At 47.2% G+C, this 23,722-nt stretch overlaps 1 protein-coding gene across 7 annotated transcripts in view; it reads right to left on the reverse strand.

Moving 5' to 3' along the window:
- Positions 1-23,722, reverse strand: part of PPP1R12B (protein phosphatase 1 regulatory subunit 12B) — an 81,267-nt gene that overhangs the window by 28,890 nt on the left and 28,655 nt on the right. For 3 of the 7 annotated variants that reach the window (XM_015884831.3, XM_015884833.3, XM_015884829.3), the window contains exons 12-19: positions 22,656-22,781; positions 17,869-18,054; positions 17,197-17,382; positions 6,895-6,985; positions 6,473-6,643; positions 5,623-5,806; positions 4,985-5,097; positions 4,438-4,482 (exon numbers count right to left, since the gene is read on the reverse strand). In XM_015884831.3, coding sequence (XP_015740317.1) covers positions 4,438-4,482; positions 4,985-5,097; positions 5,623-5,806; positions 6,473-6,643; positions 6,895-6,985; positions 17,197-17,382; positions 17,869-18,054; positions 22,656-22,781 — 1,102 coding nt within the window. The remainder of the gene's footprint in view (positions 1-4,437; positions 4,483-4,984; positions 5,098-5,622; positions 5,807-6,472; positions 6,644-6,894; positions 6,986-17,196; positions 17,383-17,868; positions 18,055-22,655; positions 22,782-23,722) is intronic. The other 4 variants (XM_015884835.3, XM_015884834.3, XM_085527098.1 and 1 more) reach the window with 2 other exon arrangements.

Genomic DNA, 23,722 nt, shown 5'->3' on the forward strand with positions numbered 1-23,722 from the left:
CAAGAAGCACCACGCAAACATCAACAGCATCCATCCCACAGGCTGGATTTTCCTGGAGAACATCAGGAAAGATGTCTGCACTGTGGGCTGCAGGGTGATGGACAGGGAGGTACAACCAGCAGCTCCAGAGGGGAGCACAGCAGGAAGGATGCACACATACGGCACTGATCCCACTGCCACCCCATGCAGCACCATCACACTGCTCCTCACTCCTGAGAAGGAAGAAGGATCCATGGAAAGTTGAGTTGGCTCCTGTGCGAGCAAAGGAACAGAACCCTGGGTTGACATGGGATAAGTGGAACTGCCAGCACAGACCTCCCAGCAACACCAGCAAAAGCCAAGGAATCTGCTGGGTATCTGATCCATTGCTAAGCTCAGCTCCACGGCTTCAGGAGCAATCACTTGCTGACAACTACAAGAGATCTGTCACCCTGAACTATACCGAAACTATGAGAGTGAGTTACCAAACAAGAAGTTAAAGCATAAAGTTACCATGAATAGTCATGGCTCTGTGACCTTGTAAATCCTTCCTGGAGGACTCGCTGCTTTGCTTCATCTCCCTGGGACTTGCAGACTGCCCATCAGCTGGTTTTGTGTTACCCATCTCCACCGTGGACACTGCTTCACATTACACCTTCCTAATTCAGCTGCTTGGTGAATTACAGGAATTAACCTGAACGTATTTAGCTGTAACCCTGTAGTCTGCATAGCAGACTTGGACTGCTTGGCCTTTAAGCACAAACAATGTGTTTTTCCCAGAGCTGTAAATAGGGCCTGGACAGCCATGCTGATGATTTAAATGCTGCATCACCACGGATGGCAGACAGCAAGTCTGATACTCTTCTCAAAACATTAAGGTTAAGAAGAACAGAGGAGAATCATCTGTGCAGATGTGAAAAAAGATGTGCTAGAAGTATACAGAATGAATCTTAACGTCTGTAATGCCTTCCCCTTCCAGCTCCCAAGGAAGCCAGGGTACTCCAAATGCAATAAAAATGTTCTTCGCCACATTTCAGCTCCATGCCAAAACACTAACTCATGCTCTTGCAGCAATTTTCTGCTATTTTCAATCCAACTTTATATTGCTGGCTGTGCACATGTTCAAGATCCCTTCTCACTGCAGCGCACAATCTATTGCAGCATTTTGTTTATAAACAGGACTAAACAGAGCCAATCTCTCATAGTCTCCCTTTACACATAATTAAGACCTCTATAATTTAACTACAGCCATGCAAGTGATGCACAGCTACCACCTCTGTTACCTGGGATGTGGGCCAGGTGGCTCCGCTCCCTCATCGCAACACATCTATGCTGGAAGTAAACATTCCTTAGCAAAAACACTGCATCCTCATTGTCCCAAAGGGATCCTGAGCTGGCAGCAATAAGGTGTACGATGAACAACATCGCATCATGCTATCTAGGTGAAAAGATCTCCCTTACTTATCAGCTGGCAAGAAGTTCACCTATTTTGTTCCCTTTTATGAGTCAATTTTCCCTCGTATCTCAGCAAAACAGAGCAGGCTGAGAAGACATACCTTACCATATTAGGCAATCTGAGTCCTGAAAGCAGAGGACTCGAATCCTTTCTTAGCTTAAAAAGACAGTCCACGACATGACAGAAGCTGCAGGGTGCTGTGCTTTGTGCTGCTGAGACTGGGAAAAGGAAGCAAGGAAGGGCTGGGATCCATGGAGGTAGGTAGGACTTGAGGGCTCTGGTAGATGCAGTCTGGTTGTAACAGGCGAGGAACAACCCCAACTACAACTGCTTCTGATCTTTGGGTCATTTATCTTCTTTAAAAGATGGATTTGATAAAGAGCACAGTTAGAAAAGCTGAATTGGAAGTTTGTACAGGAGATAAAACGCCACTAAAAGCAAAAACACAGGAGAGAAAAGTGACATCCCCAAATAAGGGCTCCCAAGCTCCATTGTGGAACAGCTCCAACATCAGGACGTTCAGTTTGCATAACGAACTCTTCAGTTCATTGCCCTTCCCTTGGAACTCACAGAATCAAGCTTAGAAATGCAGCCCTTCCATGCGAGCTGTTGTTTCTATCAGCCCTCACCTGCACCTGCTGATTTCAGGTCAGTCACACAATTAGGCAGAAAGGGAATTAGTTACGAAGCAGAGTGGGCTTGGGCAGCACTTTGCATAATGTAGAATACTCACATTTCATAAATCAAAGCTCAAAGAGCTGAGAATGGGGCTTATCTAGCACCTCGCAGCGACCATAATCCATAATTGCATGCTTCAGTGTTATCCCTGCATCCAAGTTAATGCCATTAACGGGTCTGAGTTTCATGCTGTGCCATACAGACCGTCCTAAGGGAAGTCCATGGAAACAGATGTTTTCCTTGACACTTTTATTGCCTGGAATGCTGGGATGTCACCGACACGACACTCAGTGTGTTCTGCTGGATTTAAAGCTTTCCCCTGAGAAACTGTGTGCCACGTGGGTGAGACACACTTGTAAGGCCACTAAAGAGAACAACAAGTAGATAAACGCTCTAAATTATTGCATTTTTCTTCTTCTGTTATATTCAATACATCATTTGGAAACAGCTTTCTTCCAGATGAGACCCAGTTTTTTCAATTAGTCAACAGCACTACCAGACATCAGGTGTAAGTCAAAGATAGAAAGAGCCAAGGATATGGGAACCCCCTCCAAAATCAGTCTGGAACATGGATGTGTAAACCTGTACCCACCACCCCATCCTGGCACATGCTGACCCCACCATGATGCTGTTCTCACTGCTGACTGTGAGCAGCACAGGCATCCCACTGCAGCCCACCCCACTGCTCAGCTCCCCCCTACATTCTCACTTTGAGAAGCAGAGCCCAGATGGAGGCCAAGCTCTTTCCCCTTCTCTCTGCCCAATCCCAACAAAGTCTCTTTCCTTTACACATTCCTCCCAGTGGAACCATGCAAAAAACCCCTCCTAGAACTGCTTCCCCAGAGGCTTTTTCCAGCCGAAGCCCTAATGCCCTTGAACATTTATTCCACAATAAAACTTTGTCTGCTCTTCCAACTTTCCACATCAAATGGAACGTATTCAAGCAGTCTATATCACAAGGAGAAAGGCAGGGCTGGTAGCAAAACAAATGAAGGTTTCCTGACACATCCTATTAGGAGTCTGCTCTCAGTTGCCTACCACTCAGCCAGAGAGTCTGGGCTGCTTTCCCACGCTGGGTTTGGAAATCTCAGCCAAAATAATTCATCCACTTCTCAGAATTGCAGCAGCATCTTTGCTCCTTTTTCAAAGGCTGCACCTATCTTGTCTTTGCTGAACCTCAGTGCTGCACAGTTTGGAAGAGGGAATTGAAGCAGAGCCTTGCTTGGCTCCCGTGACAATCTGACTGCTTAGCAGCCAGCATACAAGCATTGGAGAAAAAAAGCTGCTCACAAACTCAGGGGGATCTGAGGGTCTGCAATGGGATATTTTACCACATTCAAATTCACAGCAATGATGGCTGCACCTGTCAGTCCGGAACAGCAAGTTATTACTGATAAATTAATGACTATGAACTGCATTATGTGCTTGGTGATAGAACTGTGTCCCAGCAGCTGCTCAGTGACTCCTACCAACCCGAGGGGCAGTTTGCAGCACAGAAATCCCTATGTCAAATAAACTGGGGGAGAGCAACCATGGCTTCGCCCCATTTGGACCAAGCACAAGAGGATGAAAAACAAGAATATTTTCTTTTCAATACAACAAATGCTTCCATCACTGTACTGAATTGCAAAGCATGTGAGAAGCCTCTCTGAGTTTTATGTTTCTATCCAAGATTAAATGTGCACAAGCAGGCTGACCTCCATGCAACCTTCAGTTTACTGTTTGCACATCACACTTGGAGAGCTTGGAAATGTACTCAGCTTTAACAATGTTGGAGTAAGTCATGTTGTCAAGCTCAAATGTGTTTTAGACAAAGACAGACAGCAACAAAAGAAACCAAGTCAATTTGGAAGGACTCGACAATTATTATGAAGAGAGGGCCTCAGAGGATAATGAGACTATTGCAATAACAAGGGAACAAAGAACAATCTCTGATGTGTTGCTTGGCAAGCCAAGCTCCCGCATGGAAACAAATCCATGAGGAGACAAGAGCTCAGATTTTAGAAACACAAAACATGCCATCCAAACCAACGTGGTCGGGACGATGCTGAGACACAAGGTCACTTGCTTTGTCTCTTTGAGATACCTGGCAGCTCTGCTCCATGGACACTGCTGCTCTGACTGCTCTCTCCAGAGCACACACTTTGGTCACTTGGGTCGGTCTGCAGATATTCTGCATCTTTTCATTAAGCAAACTGCTCCCAGCTCCCTCCCAATCAGCTCCTGAACCTCTTATATGAACAAAAGCACAGCCACAGGAGAATTGCTGCCACCAGCACTCAAGGAGCAAAGCACTTCCTCTGTTGGGAGATGTTTTCACTCACCCGAGTTTCCTTCACTTCCTCATTTCCATCAACGTCATCGTCATCCTAGGATGAAAAGCAAACGCTCTCATGAGGCAGTCTTGGAAACAGTTGTGTTGCTTTCTTTTTTTTTAATATCATAGCAAGATAACACATTATTTATGATTTGATGTTACAGCTATGAGAATTTCTACCAAAATAAGTGAGTAAGTGCCCATCAAGCTGCTCCTGGCTGATCAGCAGGTAACGTTAGGTGACCTAATGCCCATTTAGAAGACCTGAGTAGTGGAGAAAGCATTACTCTCAAAACTGCTACTGTGATCTGAGCGCTCCTGAGGACTCATTAAAAAAATAGCCAGGCTTTTCAGAGCCTGCCTCATGGATTTTCCATGGACCAAAAGGTGATGTGATTCCTCTGGAAGCACCAGTCTGAAATAGGAGCTGGAGAGAGATGGACCGAAGGGAAATCAACTGATCTGGAAAAAACATCTTAAGCTTGGAACTGGAAGGAAAGTCACTCAAAGTTATTACAAAGCAAGTTTTACTTCTCTAAGGGAGCCAAACTCACATCTTTTGTTGAGAAAATGATGCCGGTGCCTCTTCGCCTCTCTTTTGGCCGCCGTCTCTCTCGGATCGACTGTTTGTTGAGAGATCTGTCGTCTACATCTGCGTCTTCGCACTCTGGCCAAGCAAAGAAAGACTGATTTGGTTTCAGTGATTCACATCTGCACTTCTGCTAAGGCAACATTTCTTTTCAAGCCAATCAGGGTCAGTCTGGCTTGTGTTAAATTACAGAGGAGTGAGTAAACCAAAGAAAATGGAATCACAAAGCCCTACTACATCTGGCTACTCACATTCCTTCCTTTATCCGAGACCAAAGAGATTACACTAGCTGCCAGCTCTCACCAGGTCACCACAGTGTACTACTATTTCGCAGGACAAACCACAGTAGCAGAATCAGTACCCCAGCTCTAAGATCTAAATACAACATAGACTCATGTCAGTTAGTTACTCAAAATGGAAAACACTTCTATTCTCCTCTTCCATAAGCAATGGGCTTTATCCTACATTAACACATAACATCTGTCTGCTGAGATGGCAGCTTCCCACACTGCACCCCTCAGAAGAAGTAAACTTATTTACTGTATGCACTGCAAGTTCTAAAACTCATTAAAATCCCTGAGCTTCCTCCTGCTGAGCACATACCGTTCTTCTCCATCTCTGTGGCTGCACCTCTGAAGTCTGTTGGATTCACAGAGTCAAGACCCAGATACTTATTTGTTCGAGTTAGGTAAGAACTTGTATAAAGGAGAGGAGCTGACGTAGAAGGAGATACGGGTGTTGTAGGTTTGTCTGCTTGCACTGGGCACCTTAATCGCCGATAGACAGCCTATAAACAAACAGACATGACAACAAGTTAGAATGAGAAGGAAGCAGATCTGGGACTTCAGGCAGCTGAGTAATCTTTCAGAGGGTGATATTTCCTTCACCACCATCTCCCAGATCAGATACACACCAGAACAAATATTAACAGCACTGTGCAGCTATGTATATAAACACGGTAAAGTTCCTTTGCTGGGAAGCCAAGGATCTCTGTCTTTACCCTGCTGCCAGTAATACAATACATGAGTTACCTCAGAAACAGATGATTTTGAGTGAAAAAAAAACCAGGAGTGATGGAAGGGGAAGAACACTGGGCTACCCAGCTTTCCACTGCACCCAGAATATCTGTGCTACGATGGAAACACAAAGCCTCAGTCCAACCTGCACAGTAAGCACGGATCTAGGCAGCATTCCTACCATTTGCCTTCTCACTCCACTTCTTTGATTAGCATTTCTGCTTTCTGGTAAGAAACAGAGGAATGCATTTCTCAGTGGAGAGCAAAGGAACACCTTAACCCCCATAACGTGCAAACCCTGTGATGCAAGGATAATCCTCAGCATCTTTCCAGCACATATGCCCCCCGTAGAATAAACAAGGGACCCCATAAGAATTTCTCTCAGCCTACATGGTTTAAATCAACACAAGCAATGAGAGGCAAGGCGGGAGGATCACCTCCTCATCTGTATTCCTGCTCCATCGAGTGCGGGTCTCCTGCCTCTCACTGCTGTCCTCAGCAGGCTCTGTGCTCTCAGCCTTCTCACTCTGCTGCTCCTGAGCTTGTCGTTCTGCCCGGGAGCGGCTGAAGGTTCTCTCTGCTTCCTGAAGGTCTGTCAGTGTCACACCCTGGAGACAAAGTAAAGTGAGGATTTCTTAATTCGTGCAATTACATTTCAAGTCTTCCAGCTCAGGCAGCAAGTTTAAGGGGCTCAGCGAGCTTCTGCTTGGCCAACGTAATGCTTGTGGGCCTCAGCATTATCCTAACACAGAGAAAAAGCGTTTTGTTGCCTTTCCCAGTGTGCCCATGTAAGCACAACCCAAACATTCACGACCAAGCTACCAAGTAAAAGGAGGTGAGGATTTCCATCATCCGTTACCTGTGTGGATCTGCGCGTCTGCCGGGCCTGCCTGGATCGCGCCTTCCTCAGTGACTCTGCCTCCTCATCCCGTACCGGGGTCAGGTATGACCTGCAGCAAAAAAAAGAGGCAAAAGAGGTTAAAATAGAAATAAAGCAGACGTTCTGCCCTCCCCACTCAGTGAGCTCCAGATCTGAGGTATCGTTCTCTTTCCTATCTAGAAACATCGTGTCAGCTCTGTCTGCTAGCACTGCTGCTGTCGTCTGCACTGGGACATCCTTCCTATGAGCAGGGGATACAGAAATGCACACATCATCTCCCCCCCTGCAGCCTCTAAATGAACTCTTGAGCACTGAACATGTCCTGTTAAAAAAGCATAACCACTTGGTGCATTATTTACCCCTATTCACTACTAGTTAGCAAAAAATACCCCAAACGCCTCTTGTTCAGATGAAGATCTCAAGATACTGCTCAGACCCTCCTTCCTGCATTATATACACCATCATATTATTCACTATATTATATTCACCCTGCAACCTGCTGCCTTCATCAGTATGAAGCCCATCATAGCAGAAAGCAGCACGCATCACACAAAAGAGGAACATGGTGAGAAAGGATTAAGGGAGGAAAGAAACGACCTCCATGCACTGGAGTAAAGCGAGCCCCTTGGTACTGAAAAGCACACAGCTAACATAGAGATTGAACCACCACTGGATCTCATTAAACCCGGGAGATCTCAGCATTATTCACATGAAAATATCCTAACTGAACTCTGCACAGGCATTCACAGAGGAGGAACTTAAGAGGAATTCAGCGTTGCCGCAGCAGAGCAGAGCAGCGAGGCTCATTTCCATAGCGGTGGATTGGCTTCCATCTTAGGAAAGATTAATTAGATTGGATTCTTCAGCCTGGCTAATGGGGAATGACGATTAACGCTGCCTCGCTGTAGAAGAACCAGAGTGTCTGAAATGAAATGTTCTTTAGTGGGTCTATCACTGCCACAGGTTAGCAGAGTATCAAAGATGTAGATAGGTAATTAGCCAAGAAAGGGATAAAGATCTATCGAGGAATACAGTTCATTTGCCCTGGGATTCCTTGCCTGGTTTGCCCTCTGCAGACTACTTTCACATTTAATGTAACGGGCTGAGCAGATTTTTCATCTGATCCAGCAATTGATTAGAAAGATTACTGACTTTGCTGCACTATGGCAAAAAAACCCAACGAATCCTTGAGGCTGAATCATCCACAGATCATCTGCCCCGCAGCTTTTAGCCCTCTCTTCATGGCCTCGTGCCCAGCATTGATTTAGCAGGTGCGTGGCTGGCAGCACTGAGCAGAGGCTCCCATCACAGGCTGATGGAGAGCGGTGGGTGCCCCAGCTCCAGAGGCATTCAGGGCTGGGTTGGAGCCTTGCATGGCAGGGGTTGGAGCTCCATGGTGCTGCAGGTCCCTCCCAACCTAAGTAGTTCTACAGTCACTTAACAGGGCTTCCTCTGGTTGCACAGAGGTACTTCCATGGGAGCTCATACTCTGCACCTAAAGGTCAATGTGGTAGTTGGAAGAATGCAACTCAATAACCACGGTGTATGTTCCACCTGATAAGCCAGGCCCTGAACTGCTTTGAGTGTACAAGGAGGCTGAATGCCCACCCATGCCGGGGCTGCAGGCGATGAATTGTGCTTTGGGAGATGGCTACAATGGAGATGTCCACAATTGGGCTGCCTGCACCCATCTGCACTTCCAGGGTGCAATTCATCACCTTCAGCAAGAGCCTCTAGCACTGATCATGTGAATGCATTACAGAGCAGCTCATTTCTTCCCATTGATTACCCAGACAGAAACACCAGCAGTGATGGATGTTCCAACAGTGGAAGTGCCTAAAATTCAGAGCGATGAATTCTCCTAAGAATTTGCTGCTTGGTGAACAAAAACCTGCTGTTTGATGTGCAAAAGCTTTGCAGCTCCTAATTTTGTAGACAAGTAGTTCTCTTTGCTCCCCTTTATGCTGTGCAAATGGGCTGCCCAGGTAATGGCACATTAAGGAAACAATAAACACTTTCTGCAGCTTTTGACACAAGTAGGATAGCTGCTCTTTGCAGAGCATCCAGAAGCAATAAGCCACCTACAGGAAGAGTGCATTTGTAAAATATGCTGCAAGCTCAACTCAGAACAGCAGGAAAAAAAGCATATCCTGAAGCAGACCTATCAAGTCATGGTGTAGCTAAGCAAGGCGGGCAGCTTACTGCAATGGCTCTGCAATGGTGGAACTTGGATCCCATGCTTTGGAGGACTGTAGGATTCAGCAGTGAGAGCTCAGGAGCCACATGGGTGCAGCAAGGAAGCAGAGGAAGGATGAGAGCAACGCTCTGGCTGTGGGAGGAGGACCCAACACGTATGATGTGGTGCTGGGGGATCACTGGGCTTACTTGGGAACGCTCCTGCTTTGTGTGAGCAACATGAGATTGCTGCACTCAGCACAGCTTGGATCCAGCACGTGCGAGCACAGTGAGAGGAATGACATCTTGTCTCTTACTCCTGCTTCTTCCCACACCTTCCCTCTGCACCTTGAGAATGTATAAAAAATAGGAGCATTTTAAAGCCTCGTTAACAATTTTGCATCCAACCTGCAGCAGTGAGTTAACATTAAGATGAGCACGTTTTGCCAGGCAGAGCGGCACAGCTGGGGCTGCAGCTCTATTGATTGCTGACTTTTGGTTTCCATTTACACAATTCCCTGCTGCTCGGAGCTCACCCAAGGCCATTTTACAAGCATGAGGTAAACGAATTTTCTGATACAAATCAGCAGAGCCACTGCACAGCGACGCTGCTGCTTCCTCTGAGCAAGCAGCCACAGCCTGTTCTTTTGGTGATGAAAGAAGGTGGCTGTGCTGTACCATTTCAGATGCAAACAGCAGACACCACAGCTGCAGGAGTGACTGGAAGGAGGCAGCAAGGTGGGATGCAGCCACACAGTGGGGCTGGGCTGATTGCTGGATGGAGAGCGATGCACTGCTCTCCAGAGCAGAACAATTGCAAGATCACAGCAAGCTGAAGGAGACAGACAAGAAAAGTAGCACATAAAACAATCACAGAGATTTTGATTTTTAAGTAATATGATGCTTAATGAAGTGCACTATCTCTACCATCCCACTAAACCAAGCAAATACCATACGGTCCGTGCAGATCTTTAAGGAAACGACCCAACATGTTGTGTTTCCTTACAAGAAAACACCAATTTTCACTGTTAATTCTTTTAACTGGGGCACTATGACACAAACATGGATCCCACCAGCAGCTCAAGTAGCAGCAGTGAAACACAAATAGAAAGGGAGAGGCCAAGTAGGGCAAATGACAGAATGGATATCCAAAAGCTGGCAAACTAAGGATGCAACAACAAACCTGTGCTGCAGAGAAAGGAGAAGCCGTGGAGGGACAACCCTCCCATGTAAAGGGTGAATGGTACAGAATAAGAAGTGCCAACCTCTGCTAATGGATGCATGGTTAATGTGATGGCAACTCTTTGATTCCTCAGTTCAAATCCTCCTTCTATTTCAGAAGTGAGTCTGACCTGCTCTCCCCAGACACAATTCCAGAGGCCATATCAGAAGCCAGGACGTGGCTTGTGACTCCTCCAGCTCTAGATGAGATGGGTAAGGGGAGCCAGGCACAGGCTGGGCTTCCCACAGGCCGTTTGTTAGCATACAGATGGCTATCCAGCCTATCAATGTGTATGGAAAAGTTCTTTGCAAAAGCAGGAGACCACTATTCAAAACACTGTAGGCATTCCAAATCTCCTTACCGCACAGATCAATCTATGTAGATGTAAGGTGATCAAAAGATGGAAGGAAAGCCCATAGAAAATCTGAAGCACTGATATAGTTCCTTTGGAAACGACTGGAAAAGTACAGCATCCCAGCAATGCAATCCTACAGGCTGGAAGCTTGCCATTATCTAAGGAACTATCCATAGGCTGGGGAGGGAAGAGCAGCAAGAGCAGGTTTCATGGGAAACAACACTGATGGCAGTTCCTAAACAAGGTTCCCTAAGTTAGATATTAAAGCAGCAAATCAATCATTGATGGTTATGTGAGGATGGCTGGGCAGTTTGCTCTCCTGCACTCACATCCAACAATAGGTTTCTCTTCTGTTTATCCCTATGCTAAACAGGTTGTGTGCATCAGCTCAGAGTCAATGGAAACTTTTAGCACAGAAGTTGCCACAAAACGTTGTCTGACTACATCGCAGCAAGAGCATCCAACAGGCAGGAGAGAAGGATGACACATCAGACTGCAAAGATGGAATGGGGAGCAGCCAGACAACGCTGGGGTATTTAATAAGCAGAGGACAAAAGGATAACGAGATTTCAGGATCACAATCTTAAAAGCATCCTGCAGCTGTCCTGAAAAGGCTCCTCTGAGTATTTCCCATTCTCAGGCCTTTGCTCTTCCCTCCCATGCTGGTCCTGGCTGTTGAGAGCTGTCATTGTGTTCCAATCTGGACTGTGAATCTTGAGCTCAGGAAACCTCAAAAGCCTGAATTTCAATCACCTCTTACAGTCTGATTTGCAGGTTAACAAGCACAGGATGAAAATCTCTATCTGCCACAGCTTTGCTTTGCCCAATGTATTCAGCCGCTGATCAGAGAGATTATGAGAATGGTGATCTCTGTCACCTGTTAATCACAACAGGTCCCCTTTATCCCTCCTCAAAACTCAGCTTTGATGCCATGCTCACAATGGTTTGAGGTTACAGCATGGCAGCTGATGCTGGAGGAGCACTTCCACTCTGTGCTCATCTCCTCCTGTGCTGCTCCTGCAGGGCAGCCAGCTCAATGCCAGCCCTCTGCAGGCTGCACTACTGTGGTGCAGAGCAGTGAGAGCTGCCAACACACAGCAAGTCAGCAAGTCGTTCTCCCTGCTTAACTTCCCTTTAGTTATCAAATGCAATTAGCTGCAACCTCACAGGTGCAAATCCTTCCACGTTGGAATGCTTGGAAACTGGTTTGTGTTCAGCACACTGGGTGTCGATGCTCACTGCATCACAGAGCAATGAACACCGGAGTCTGCAGTGCTCAGAGGGTGAACCTCCGTGTTTAACAAACTGCTGCATGAAACAGAGAGGGATGAAACTCCATCTCCTGCAGCTGATGAGCAGACAGGCAAAGACACAGTTGCTTTACGTCCCTTGGTACTGCTCTCTCATTCTGAAGCAAGCAGCAAGCCAAACAATACGTGACATTTGAAACAGTCCTTTTACAGCCTTCCCAACAGCTGGTATCCACAGGGAGACAATGCAGGGGAGACAAGGCAGGTCATCCTCAAACAAAACACACTCCACACAAACCTCAATACCTGCCAAACTGCCTTTCACAGCCACCAAACACACTGAACTTGCTGGCCACGAGGAGCGTTCAGCTGCTGAGCTACAGAAACCTTTGCAAAGCGCTCAGCCGGCGAGCAGTGCTGCACAGCCTTCGGCTGCCACCCTGTGGAAGGAGACACTGAGCTGCTGCCTGCAGAGGTTCCAGGGATACACACAGGCATGAATCAGCCCGGGCTCAATTACTGAAAACATCACCGACTGTTAATAATATATACCAGATTCCCATTTCCTACTGAGCTAAGGTTGCAATTTCTTAGCGTGCGCCAGAAGCTCTGGTTCAATTTCATGACTCCGCTGTTCTCAGGAACACAAGATTTATTAAGTTGGCTCAAAAACTTGTTCTGTAGCAGTCCCTGGGTCACTGCTCGGCTCTGCCTGCTCCTCCACCTTTAGCATCCACGGGTTGGTGCTGTGGAGCAAAGGATTTGATGGAACAGCTGACTGTGCTAAACAAACTCAGCTGTACCCTCATGCAGCACCTCCATAAACGCTTCAGGTTCACTCTTTAGTTTAATGCTAGTTTTGATGCATCAGAATCCTGATCAGTAAACCCTGAAGTTCAGGTGATGCAGACGGAGCTGGAACCATTGGCACAACTTGCCAATGAACAGAGTTCTTATTAGATTCAATAATTAAATCTGTGAAACACATTAGTGGGTAGGATTAGTAAGGAAGGAGGAATCACACACAAGTCCTGCATGTAAAAAGGGATGAGGAAAGGCAGCTTTACCTTCTGCTCACTCCATGCTGTCAGGCTGCTGTTACATCGCTTAGTTCAAGCGGCGCCTGCTTCATTTCCTTGCCCATTCCTGGAGGATCCCGCATATATTCCTGCTTGGAGTTAGCAGGTCAACCTCCACCCTGAGCTCCTCCGCCCAGTTCAAGTGCCAAACTTCCCCCCTTCCTTCCCCTGAGCACAGCATCAGCCGTGGGCAGCTGAGCACACACCTGCTCACTCGCCTTGCAGGAAGGCAGGCTCAGCAGTGACCCCATCCCACACCCCGACCTTTTTCCAAATAAAAATGCAGGCTGATTTCTGATACAGCACCAGCAACAGCTCTGCTTCCCAACATGGAAAACCCAACGGCCCCAAGAATTCCTGCCCTCCCACGTCATCCGCGCCAGCAGCCCTTGAAAAAAGAGGACAACTTTATCTGAAAGCCATTAACTGCAAAAGCAGGGCAGATAAAGGCTTTCAGCAGCAGGTGCCACATGATTGCCCACTTCTTCACAGGGCCTTTTAACTTGTTGTTTTCCACTGCCTGGCAGAGATGGGAGCTTCCCTTACCCCATCCCCAGCACTGATGTACTGATGTTGCCCAGGGAGCCGTGAGCACTCAGCGATAGGGATGATGGAGACAAACTGTCAGAGGATGATGCTTTATTCCATCAGTTCCTTTCCAGTGATGTTTAAGCACATCTTGAGTTCAAGTTCCACACTTTCAACTCTTTAAGAGATCAGGATCTCACTGTGGTTTTATGAAATAAGAAGGGTTAATGTGTCAGGCATCCCCACTCACCATGGAGGAGTTTAGTTCTGAATTTGGACAGGAATCACGAGGCAAAAGGACTGAAGGACTCGCCATAAACTGTTCATCTAATAGCGCTGGTGGAGGAGGATTCAGTTCTTAATATATCATTAATATCCACCACTATAATTAGCAGCTGGATCCTTAGAATGAAGAATGGATTCCTCTTGGGAACAAAGCAAAAAAGGGAAATATTTGCCAGGCACGTTTACCAGTCCAAAACCATTTCTAGGTGAAACTTTAGAGGGCAAGATGCTAAACTGAGCACAGCCCTCAGGAAATGAGCCCACCTCACCCTTATGCTGGATCTATCTGAAAACCTGCCCTGGGTAATGTGAAGCAGAGGCTGTTTCCCATCGCTATCAGCTCTCCTGATGGTGAGCAGCACCACCTTGCTGGAACCTTCAAGAGAAACAGGAAGAACACACACAAGTGCAAAATGCAATTGTATAAGCAAAGTGGATCGGGGTGGAGAGGGAGGGGGCACTGCCCTACAGCTCTTGGGTAAAGCTGGCCTGTACATAGCTGGGCATGGAGGTGATGGGCTGATGGTTGGACTTAATGAGCTCAGAGGTCTTTTCCACCCTTACTGATTCTATGATCCTATGGGCTGAGCGCTGCCCTGGGAGCTGCCAGTGCTCATCTCATAGCACACACTGCGTTCCAGGCCCCAATACTGCAAGGATGAGATCACAGCTGAACTTCGCACACGGGCTGCCAGCACTAGAGGCCGCTGTCCTCCCGCATACAGGAGAGCAGGCAGCGGTGGGCTGCAGGCTGCAGGACCCCCTGAGACCCCAGCAGCTGCTTGCAGCATTCAGAAACCAGAAGGGAGTCAGCTTACACTGGGAAGAACTGGACGGGCAGGAGATGCTCTGTGCACAGCATCCATATGTCTGTAACTCACCCTCAGAGCTCAGCACTCAGCCAGACAAATGCATTTGGAACATGAGACTGCTCTGTCCTGGCACGAGATCACCAAATTGACCCAACAGCAACGCTCAGCACCAGCTGCAAAGTGCCCACGGAAGAGAAATAAGCAATGGAGTGCACAACGATGGGCTGGGGAGGATGGCAACCTTCCAACCTGCCAGCAGTGCATTGCAGTGCTTGCTGCAGCATGGGGGGGGCTGAGCTGCTGCTGGGTCCCTGTGAGCCCTGCATGCAGTGTGGCTGTTCTGTGCTCACCCATGCACACACATCACTCCTGTGCTGCCTCCTGCTTTATTTTCCTTGCTGGTTTTTCCTCTCTTCTCCCCTTCTTTCTTTTCCTGAAGGTGTGGGGTTTGACACACATGATGATTTTTCAGCTACCTGACCAAAGCAGGGAGCCAGGAAGGAGATGTAGGTGAAACACCCCAGGGGAAATGCTATGGTGGGTCAGGGCCAACCTGCTGGCTTGGAAGACAATGTCAAACAACAGCACTGAGAGCTCTGCTGTTCACTCCTCCCCAGACCTCACAGTCTTCTGCTTTAACCTTTGGCTCCACACAGATAATTTAAGGCTCCGCGTTCTAAGACATCCCTGTGATCTAATATTAGATGATAAGCTTGTTTATGTTTTTGTTGCTAAGAGAAAGCTGGAGCTTTGGAAACACTGAAGCAGACCAAATGCTACTACAACAGCTGCCGGTGGGAACTGAAATCCATACAGTGCTTCCCTGACAACTGTTTGCCATTTTCCCTTTTTGTTTGGTTTTACTGAACTCGGCCTCCTTCCAAAGTCAGCCTTCCCCATATAGGTGACCCCTCCTGTCTCTGTAAGAACACATTTCCTAGTTCAGTGCATGCAGGCTGTTACCCCATCAGCAGAACCTGCTCTTAGAGCAGACACACACACACACACACACACAGGAGGCTTCCTGTGCCCTTAAGCACAATGCATCACTGCATATTTTGCTCAGTAGTTTCAAAGCTTCTCTTAACACGTTGGGAGGGTTTTTCTGGCTTTTACCTCTGCATTAGCATAATTCATATAAAAGATGGTCTTGTAGGTCCTTTCCAACCTTGTGATTCTACAACTCTAATTGGAACGCAGGAGACAAACAGATCTCCTATATTATTTATAGGAACTGATCTGGCAATAAATGCCAATGCAGTAATATTAATAGATGCTCTTTTTGGCATTTACAAGTACTGTCAGTCAGGTTGTGTGTCTGCAGACAGTGCCAGAAGTCTGGGAGGGTTTACAGAGACCACTTCTCCTGGGAAGAATCCAATCCAAACCCTCTGCAGCTTTATTCTGGATTCGCCAAGATAGAGATACTGTCATGAGAAGGTCTGAAGTGTGAACAGAGAGCACAATACACACTCTGTGCTCCTCTCCCAAGGTCCCTTTGCACCACAAGTATCCTTTGGCAGCTCATTTCAATTCAATTGCAAATGATACCGAGTCAACTGATCGCCAGCAAAACACCCAGGAGCACACAGAGGCACTCCAAGCAGTGAACATTCAGTCTCCTTGCAGACCCCAAATAATAAGCTGCAGTAGCTACGTCCAATTATTGCCCTGCATACAGAGCTGATGAATGCAGTTCAGCCTGCAGTGCCTTCCAAGCACTACCTGGGTTAGCTCTGGAGAGCCTTACAAGTCTGAGTATTTTCCAACAGCACAGAGCAGCCTTCTTTCTTGGATCTGCTGCAGCTGAAGCAGGGAGAAGCCCACAGCAAGCAGGCACTCCGTGTGCTGGAGGGTCCTGTGGCTGACTGCAAGGACAGATCCTTGCAGGAATATATAGGATCACTTGATACTCTGTACTTAAATGCACACTGTAAGTTTCCTTTGAAAAGAGCATCAACTGATTCAGGCTTATACTTCCTCAGTCTTCATATCATAACTTAGACTGATACAAAGTGCTGCTGCTGGAACAGCCTTGGCTGCACAGGGCAGACTTCCACCTCCATTCTGAGTCTTCTTTCATAGCCAACAGAAAGCAGCAGATGCTGCTGGAGCACAGTCTGTCCCACCAGTATCACACATCTCACACTCCAGCAGCGTTTGCTTTGCCCCACTAACAGGAATACAGGGCTCTTGCACAAGGACATCCCCATTGGGCACACGTAAGCTTAGCAGAGGGATGCACTTTGAACATATCTCACTGCAACGCTCTTTTTAGGAGGGGATTCACATTACAGAGCCCACTGTGTGCTGCCTGTTCCTGTATACACAGAGGTCTCAGGGACTGAGATGAGTAGCAGAGATGACGACTGAAGGAAAAGGCTGAGACACACTGAAAGGCCAAGCAGACAAATCCCCAAACTAAATGCAACCTTCAGGTTCTGAACTGATCATCACCAAAGCCTCCAGCTTCACACAGCACCTGAGGAACAGCTCTGCCACCCCCACCAGCACCACCACCACTGCAGATGTGACCACAGAGGAGGAACGAACCACCCCAGCACTGCCCACTGACCTTCTGCGCTCCCTGGCTTCCTCAGCAGAGCAGTCCTTTCCTGTGGTTGAGGCAGCACCGGCATTGGCAATACCGTTAGCAGAGCCACGTACAGCACGGTTTGTGATTACACCTAGGGGGGTGCTAGCAGAGAGGCCCTCTGTATTTTTCTCTACGGCAGAATCAGTTTGTTGCCTGAAAGGGGCTCTGAAATAGAGAAGACATAATGGAAAGCAAAGCAAGTCAACTCAACTGCTAACCGAGACCACCACCACCTCAAGGGAGCACCAGCAGCTCATCCTCCCTGCTGTGGGTTGGTGTTAGCAGAGGGAACTGAGCACATTCAAACCAGTTTATAACAATGTGTAGAGGAATAAGCAGGAAGAATTCAGAGTTAACGACCGCATCCCCATCTGCAGCAAAAGCTATCACAAATGTAACTGGTGAATAGGCAGAAGGAATGAACTCCAGAGCCTGTATGCTGGATGCTGGAGAGCAGCCCTGTGTCATTACACAGGGCAGGAGGGGTGTGAAGCTGAGCTCACACATGGGCTGCTAACTGCATCCTGGTGCAACCACGCTGCAATCTCTTATCAGCAGTTCCCGTAAGGAAGTACATTTCCAATCCATAATCCAGAATTGAGGACTTCCAACCCAAGTGCTGACTTTGTGCAGCGTTATCTCAGCTGTTACCTGGTGTACTGGCGGGTGGATGCAGAAGTGTTCGCACCGAGAGGTGTGGGGCAGGCAGAGGCAGGTTGCCACGGGGTGCTCAGTGAGGTAGATGAACCAATGGCAGTGGGTGAGGTAGCTAGAGATGTATTGCGACTGGCTGAAATGTAGGGACTGCTGAGGTCACTACTTCTACCAAATGAAGCACTGTAAAAACATCACAAAATCAGGTCCTTCAGAGCACAGTAAACATTCAACAGCACAACCCCACAGCTGAGCTCGCAGCTGAAAAGGGTGAGAGCATTATATCTCAGCAAAGTGTATGCAAGGAGATTATGGCACACTGGAGTCGCTGCAGATCAGCCACACGGAGGCTGGTGTGGCAGCACACCTTTCAGATAGATCCAGCTGAGTTCCAGGCAGAGAATAACAGGGGATCAGTGAAGATCAGGGAAGGGAAAAGTCCTGCTGTGGCACAAGCAGCACACAGCAGAGCGGTGCTGTGTATGGGGAACAGTGGGGACAAAGAGCAAGGATTCTTCTGGGAGCAGGGAAGGAGTGAAGGACAGCAGCAGGTCTGACTGCATTGCTTCCCAGCGATGCCCAGGACTTCCAGGTTTAAGAACCTGTTTTCAGTGGCTTAAAGACATCAGTTCAGGCTCCAATGGGTGCACAAATGGCCCAAACTGGAACAATCACTACCAAAATTGTCCCAAAATACTCAAGAACGAGCAAAGGAAATGCGTATTTTGCCATTTTGATGCAAAACCCTTAAAACCATCTCTACTGAAAAGCTGTAAGTGCTCATACTTTGAAGGGCTTTCATATGAGGACGTCCCCTTCTGCTTCTTCAGAAGAAAATCACCTTAAGTGAGATTAGCTGTGCACCTCTAAGAACAGATGATGAAAGGTGGCAAAAATCTCTATCACGTGCACCTCAGCCCCATATCCAGGCACTGCTTGTTGATGGCACAGAGAAAACAAGCATTCATGCACAATCTGGGATCCTGACACACCCAGCAACTGGTATTCCTGGCTGCTACTGGTCGGACCGGGCTGTCTGCAGGATGAATCAAAGGCTGGGAAGGCTCTGTTGCACCTCCTGCATCCTAAATGACTCCCATGCAAGCACACACGGAGGAAAGTGGTTGATGCAAAATGCACCAGGAGGAAAAGCTGACCTAGAGGAAAAGCCAGGACAAAGAATTGCAGGTTTATGAGAAAGCCAGGTTAAATGGGCTGGAACTGGATGTCAGCAGTACAGCAAGAGTCCAAGAGAGCAGCCTGAGGCTGAAATAAAACTTGCAAGGGACAGAACAACAGCCAAGGACAGGAGGTCGGAGGAAGGATTCGGTCCAGGCACTCAATTTGCAAATTAGTTTTATATGCCAAGGCACCCAGCCAGCCCAGCCAAGCAGCTGGTCCTTACAGAGCCAAAGAGAGACTGGAGCACCCTGGAAGGCCTCTATGGGGAGAAGCATTACATTTGGGCTCTTCAGTTGATGGCTGCTTGCCATATCCAGGTCATAAAGGAACAAGCAAGTTATTGTCACCAGGTAGCAACCTCCACTGGACTCCAAACAAAGCTTCCTCTGGCAAGTCGGCCCCTGCCCTGAGCACAGGGGAGCAGGAAGTCCTTTTGGATGGAACTGCCTCCTGTTCTGAGCTCTCTGCACCAGAAGCAAAGCCTTAAAGGAGAGTGAGAGCAGGGAGCTAAACCTGGCTGCCGTGGGCGTGCAGAGAGAGCAGCCGTGACGTCGCAGAGATGAGGGGGAGAAATCAGGGCCTGCTGTACTGAGAGGATGACTGCAGTGGAACATGCAATAAGGGAAGGAATCAGAGGAGGAGCCTGGAAAGAGCTGGTGGAAGTCCTGGGGGAGCAGGGCTGGTGTGGCACCATCCTAGGAGAACACAAGGCAGAAAGGCTGCAGTGCAAAAGGGTGGCTGCAAAACTGATGAGAAACCTGGTTGGGAAGGGAGGAAAGGGGAGGGTTATGGAATAAGACCTGATAAGTGCTTCAGAAGAGAAAAGGTAGTGGCTGAAAATGGGAAACAGCAGGATGGAAGGAGCACCAGGTGCCTGGAGAGCAGAGATGTGAGGGAACTGAGAGGGGAAGAAGGAATGGAAGAGCATGGCAATGGCATTGTGCCCCTACATACATGCACATAGCTCCTTTAAAATCTGAAAAGATTTCCACGTGCACTAACAAAAAAGTTTTGCACAAAATATGTGACTTCTTGTTATTTAACATGCTGCCATAGGGTGTTTTCTCAGAGAGAGCTAAATGGGATTTGCTTAAGGAAATGGGTCACAGCGGTCACTGTTAAGAACAGCGGCCTAACTGTGACCCCCACTCCTTAATTAAGGATTGCTGAAAGCCAGGACAGAGGAGAAGGCTGCTCTGAAGCCATTTTAGCTTCAACAACCGGACCTCCAAAACCAGTTGGTGATGGGAGCTGGGATGACTGGCCTGACCTGCTGTGATGGCTTTTATGCCAACAAAAATGAGTGCCTGCAAGTATCTAAAATGGAAAAAAAAACAACTGAAAAAGTGTTTTTGTTTTGGTGTGAGGCATCTTTGACAGCTGATGCCAAAGGAAGGATGCTGTATTCATTCCATCTGCAATGCTAGTTTTCCTCCAAACACTTTAACTGATGTGAACTGGCTGTTCAAAAGCCAATATACACTAAAACAGAGAATGGGGTGTCAGGTCTGTGCTCTGCTCCTTAGTGCTGCACCCAGAGAGAAGAGGGAGTGACAGTCCCTACACCATTAGAAAAAGAGGTTTAACATTTGCTTCTATTCAAGCTGAAGAGCATCTGTAAAATTACTGCAAGCTCTCTTGTTCCCATGGAGAAGAAAACACTTTTTCAGCACCTGAATGTGATCTGCTGGTGGTGTTTACCTTTTGTGTGGGGGTCTCATAAAGCACTCAGAGCATAACTGGGTATCGTTACAGGGATTAGTTAAACACTAAGGTAAAGGGGAGAGCATTCATCCTGTCAGCAACATGCAAGTATGTCATGTTCACTTTAATTCTCTCTTTCAAAATGAGCTTTTATCCTCCAGAATTGTTTTCCAAATACTACCAACGCTCTGCTGAGAAAGAGCTTATCACAGGCAGCAGGTTCTGCTTCTCATCTTAGAGGTGATGTAATCTATACAACTGCATTCATTTCTCTGTGCTCCTCTACTGAAAGCCATGAGGGGACAGAGGGCAAATGGATCCCAGATTTACTGCTTGTGCAGTCACACAGAACTGTTGCTGTCTGTAAAGAAGCCCGTGTGTCCCTATAATCCATCCTTTACTTGGCAAAGCTATTCTGTGTAATTGCTCATACTCCAGCATCTTCCTACAGAAGGCCAGAACTCAGCCTTTGGGAAAAGACTAGCAAAATATCACCACCAGCTGAAGCTTTTGCTGATCTCTGTGCAGTTTAACCAAGGAAATGCAGCACAACTGTGTGAATGCGGAACTCAATCTGATTCTGGATCAGGTGAGGCAAAAAGGCAATGCTCATGAAGTTTCAACAGACAGCCATTTCGGTGATGGGCTGCCTCAGACCAGGCAGCAGCAAGGCATGCCAGCTGCAGGAGGCCAAAGTTTTCCGATGCAATCAGCTGCTGCTGGTTGGAGTGCCTTTAGAGAGCCACGCTACAGTGGCTGACCTGTCATCATATCCCAGGATAGATGTGAAGTCACTGGAATGGATCAGCAGGTCAGGAAAAGTCTGCTGCCTCAAGTGGCTGTTTCACCTTTTGTGGAAATGGGTCTCTGTGCTCTCAGCAATTGGACAGACTGTCCCAGAACAGGACTTACCTCTACCAGCAGAAGTACTAGAACACAAAAACTGCACCTCCTCCCAAACCTCAAGCAACTGCTCCATCTCCAGCACAGCTACTTAGTTCAGGCTCTAGAATTTTGTGGATAATTATCTACAATCTTGAAACATTTCTGCTCTTCTCCTTAAACACGAATGGCACAGCAGCACAACAAATCTGCACACGCTGATTCGCTGGTTCCCAGCAGCAGCTAAAATAAAGGTGATGCGATGGAGCAGCACTTGCACAAAGGGCTGATGTTCCTTTTCTCAACGTGGCCAAAAGCTCAGAAATGCATTATTTGCCCCATCAGCTGAAGCCACTCATTCACCTCATTCAGAAATGGCCACTACCTGCTGCTCCAGGAAAACTGAGCCTTCGCCTTCCAGAGAGGTAAAAGACACTGACAATTAAGGAAGCTACCAATGGGATACTTTTCTGACTCTGCTGGGCTACCAGCAATCAGAAGTTGCCTCTACAATTTCACACACACTGTGCAAACTGTGTCCTTACGGCCACAAGGAAATGATTGCAGCCATCAGTCATGCTGTCCTAAATCACCCATAAGAACACTGCAATTCCCCTGATAACATTAATGCCATAAACACATGTTAATGTAAACCAAAACCAGCACTAAACTACTACTTACCTGCTAACAGCTATCTGAATGCTGAGTTCAGACTGTAATTACTTTATTCTCTTTTTATGACCAACTTCCCTTTTATTGTCAAACCATAACACTAACATAAAACTGAGAAAAAAAACCAACATTTTTCATTGGAATTGTATGAACAAGAGTATTTAAATTCAGCCAACTATAAGCCAAATAAAAGTGATGGTCTCTAAGGGGATTATTCAGCATGACAGATGCTGACAAGCCTTGGTTTGTATCTTCTGCTCAAGGCCTGATGCAACAAGCAGAGGGAGGCATGCTAAGAGTAGAGCTGATCGCAGACAACACACACAGAGGAGAACAGGGCGTACCTTTTCAAGTATGTAGATACGTAGGTAGGAGGTGCACCAGAATGGGGAGCTTCGTTTCCTTTTGATTCATCCCTCCACATCTGCCGGCTGTAAGAGCCGCTCCGCACGATGTTAGCAGCTGATTCTCTAATGCAAGAGAGAGCACATGGTTTGTTTAGAAAACCTCTCAGAGTCTGCGTCTGGTTCCTGTACAGCCCCCAGCACAAACCCTTCCCTCACACCCACCTACGTGCATCACTGCTTTCACTCTCTGTAATGCTTATACTGGCCAGTTTCCGTGATTATCAGCTGTATTATCTAAGAATCAGAAGATGATATTTTGCATGAACGTCCTTTTCTAGTCCAAAGACTTGTAATTGAAGGTTTAGATTGGCCATAAATTCAATGTCATGTATTAAACAACGTCACCTCGTATCAAAACAGCGCGGCACAAATGGAACAGGTGTTGCAAATACAAGGAAAATATCTATAATTAAACTATTAATTCTCTATCATGCAATGATAGAAGTAAAAGCCACACAGCATGACAAATCCCCTGCTATATTTAGCAGTATAAAACAGAATATTTGGCAATAGCTAAAATAACACATCAATTTATGGGTTACGTTATCAGCAGCCACACTTATCTATTGATCTGAAATTGGGGCTTTCTCCTAAGCCACACTCCAGCACTGTGCCTTATCCTGCTCTGCTTTTGGACAGGACCTTGAGCTTTTAAAGGCAACGCTCATCAGCCCGCAATTAATGATCGTTTTTCAATTGCAGTGTCTTTCCAAATGCCCTTTCAGACATCTGTGGTTCTAAGAAGTGATATTCAGCTGTTTTGAAATGAAGGAATATCAGAAAAAAACCCCTGTGCTGTAGAGTACATCTGGGCACCATCTGTTTGTGCAGCTCAGTCCTCCTTGCTCTCTGCTTCACAGAGCAAAGGACACTTACCAGCACTCAGCTGGAGATGCCACTCAATCCAAGCCACTGCCAAAACCTCTCAAGCTTATCAGTCATTTAAACACAAGTTGTCTGCTACAGTCCAAATCCCAGCGCCAGCTGAGATTAAGCAAGAACAC

This window comes from Coturnix japonica, chromosome 38, assembly GCF_054131305.1.
Source record: "Coturnix japonica strain WE chromosome 38, WE-NBRP24, whole genome shotgun sequence".
In the NCBI taxonomy this organism is placed as follows: Eukaryota; Metazoa; Chordata; class Aves; order Galliformes; family Phasianidae; genus Coturnix; species Coturnix japonica.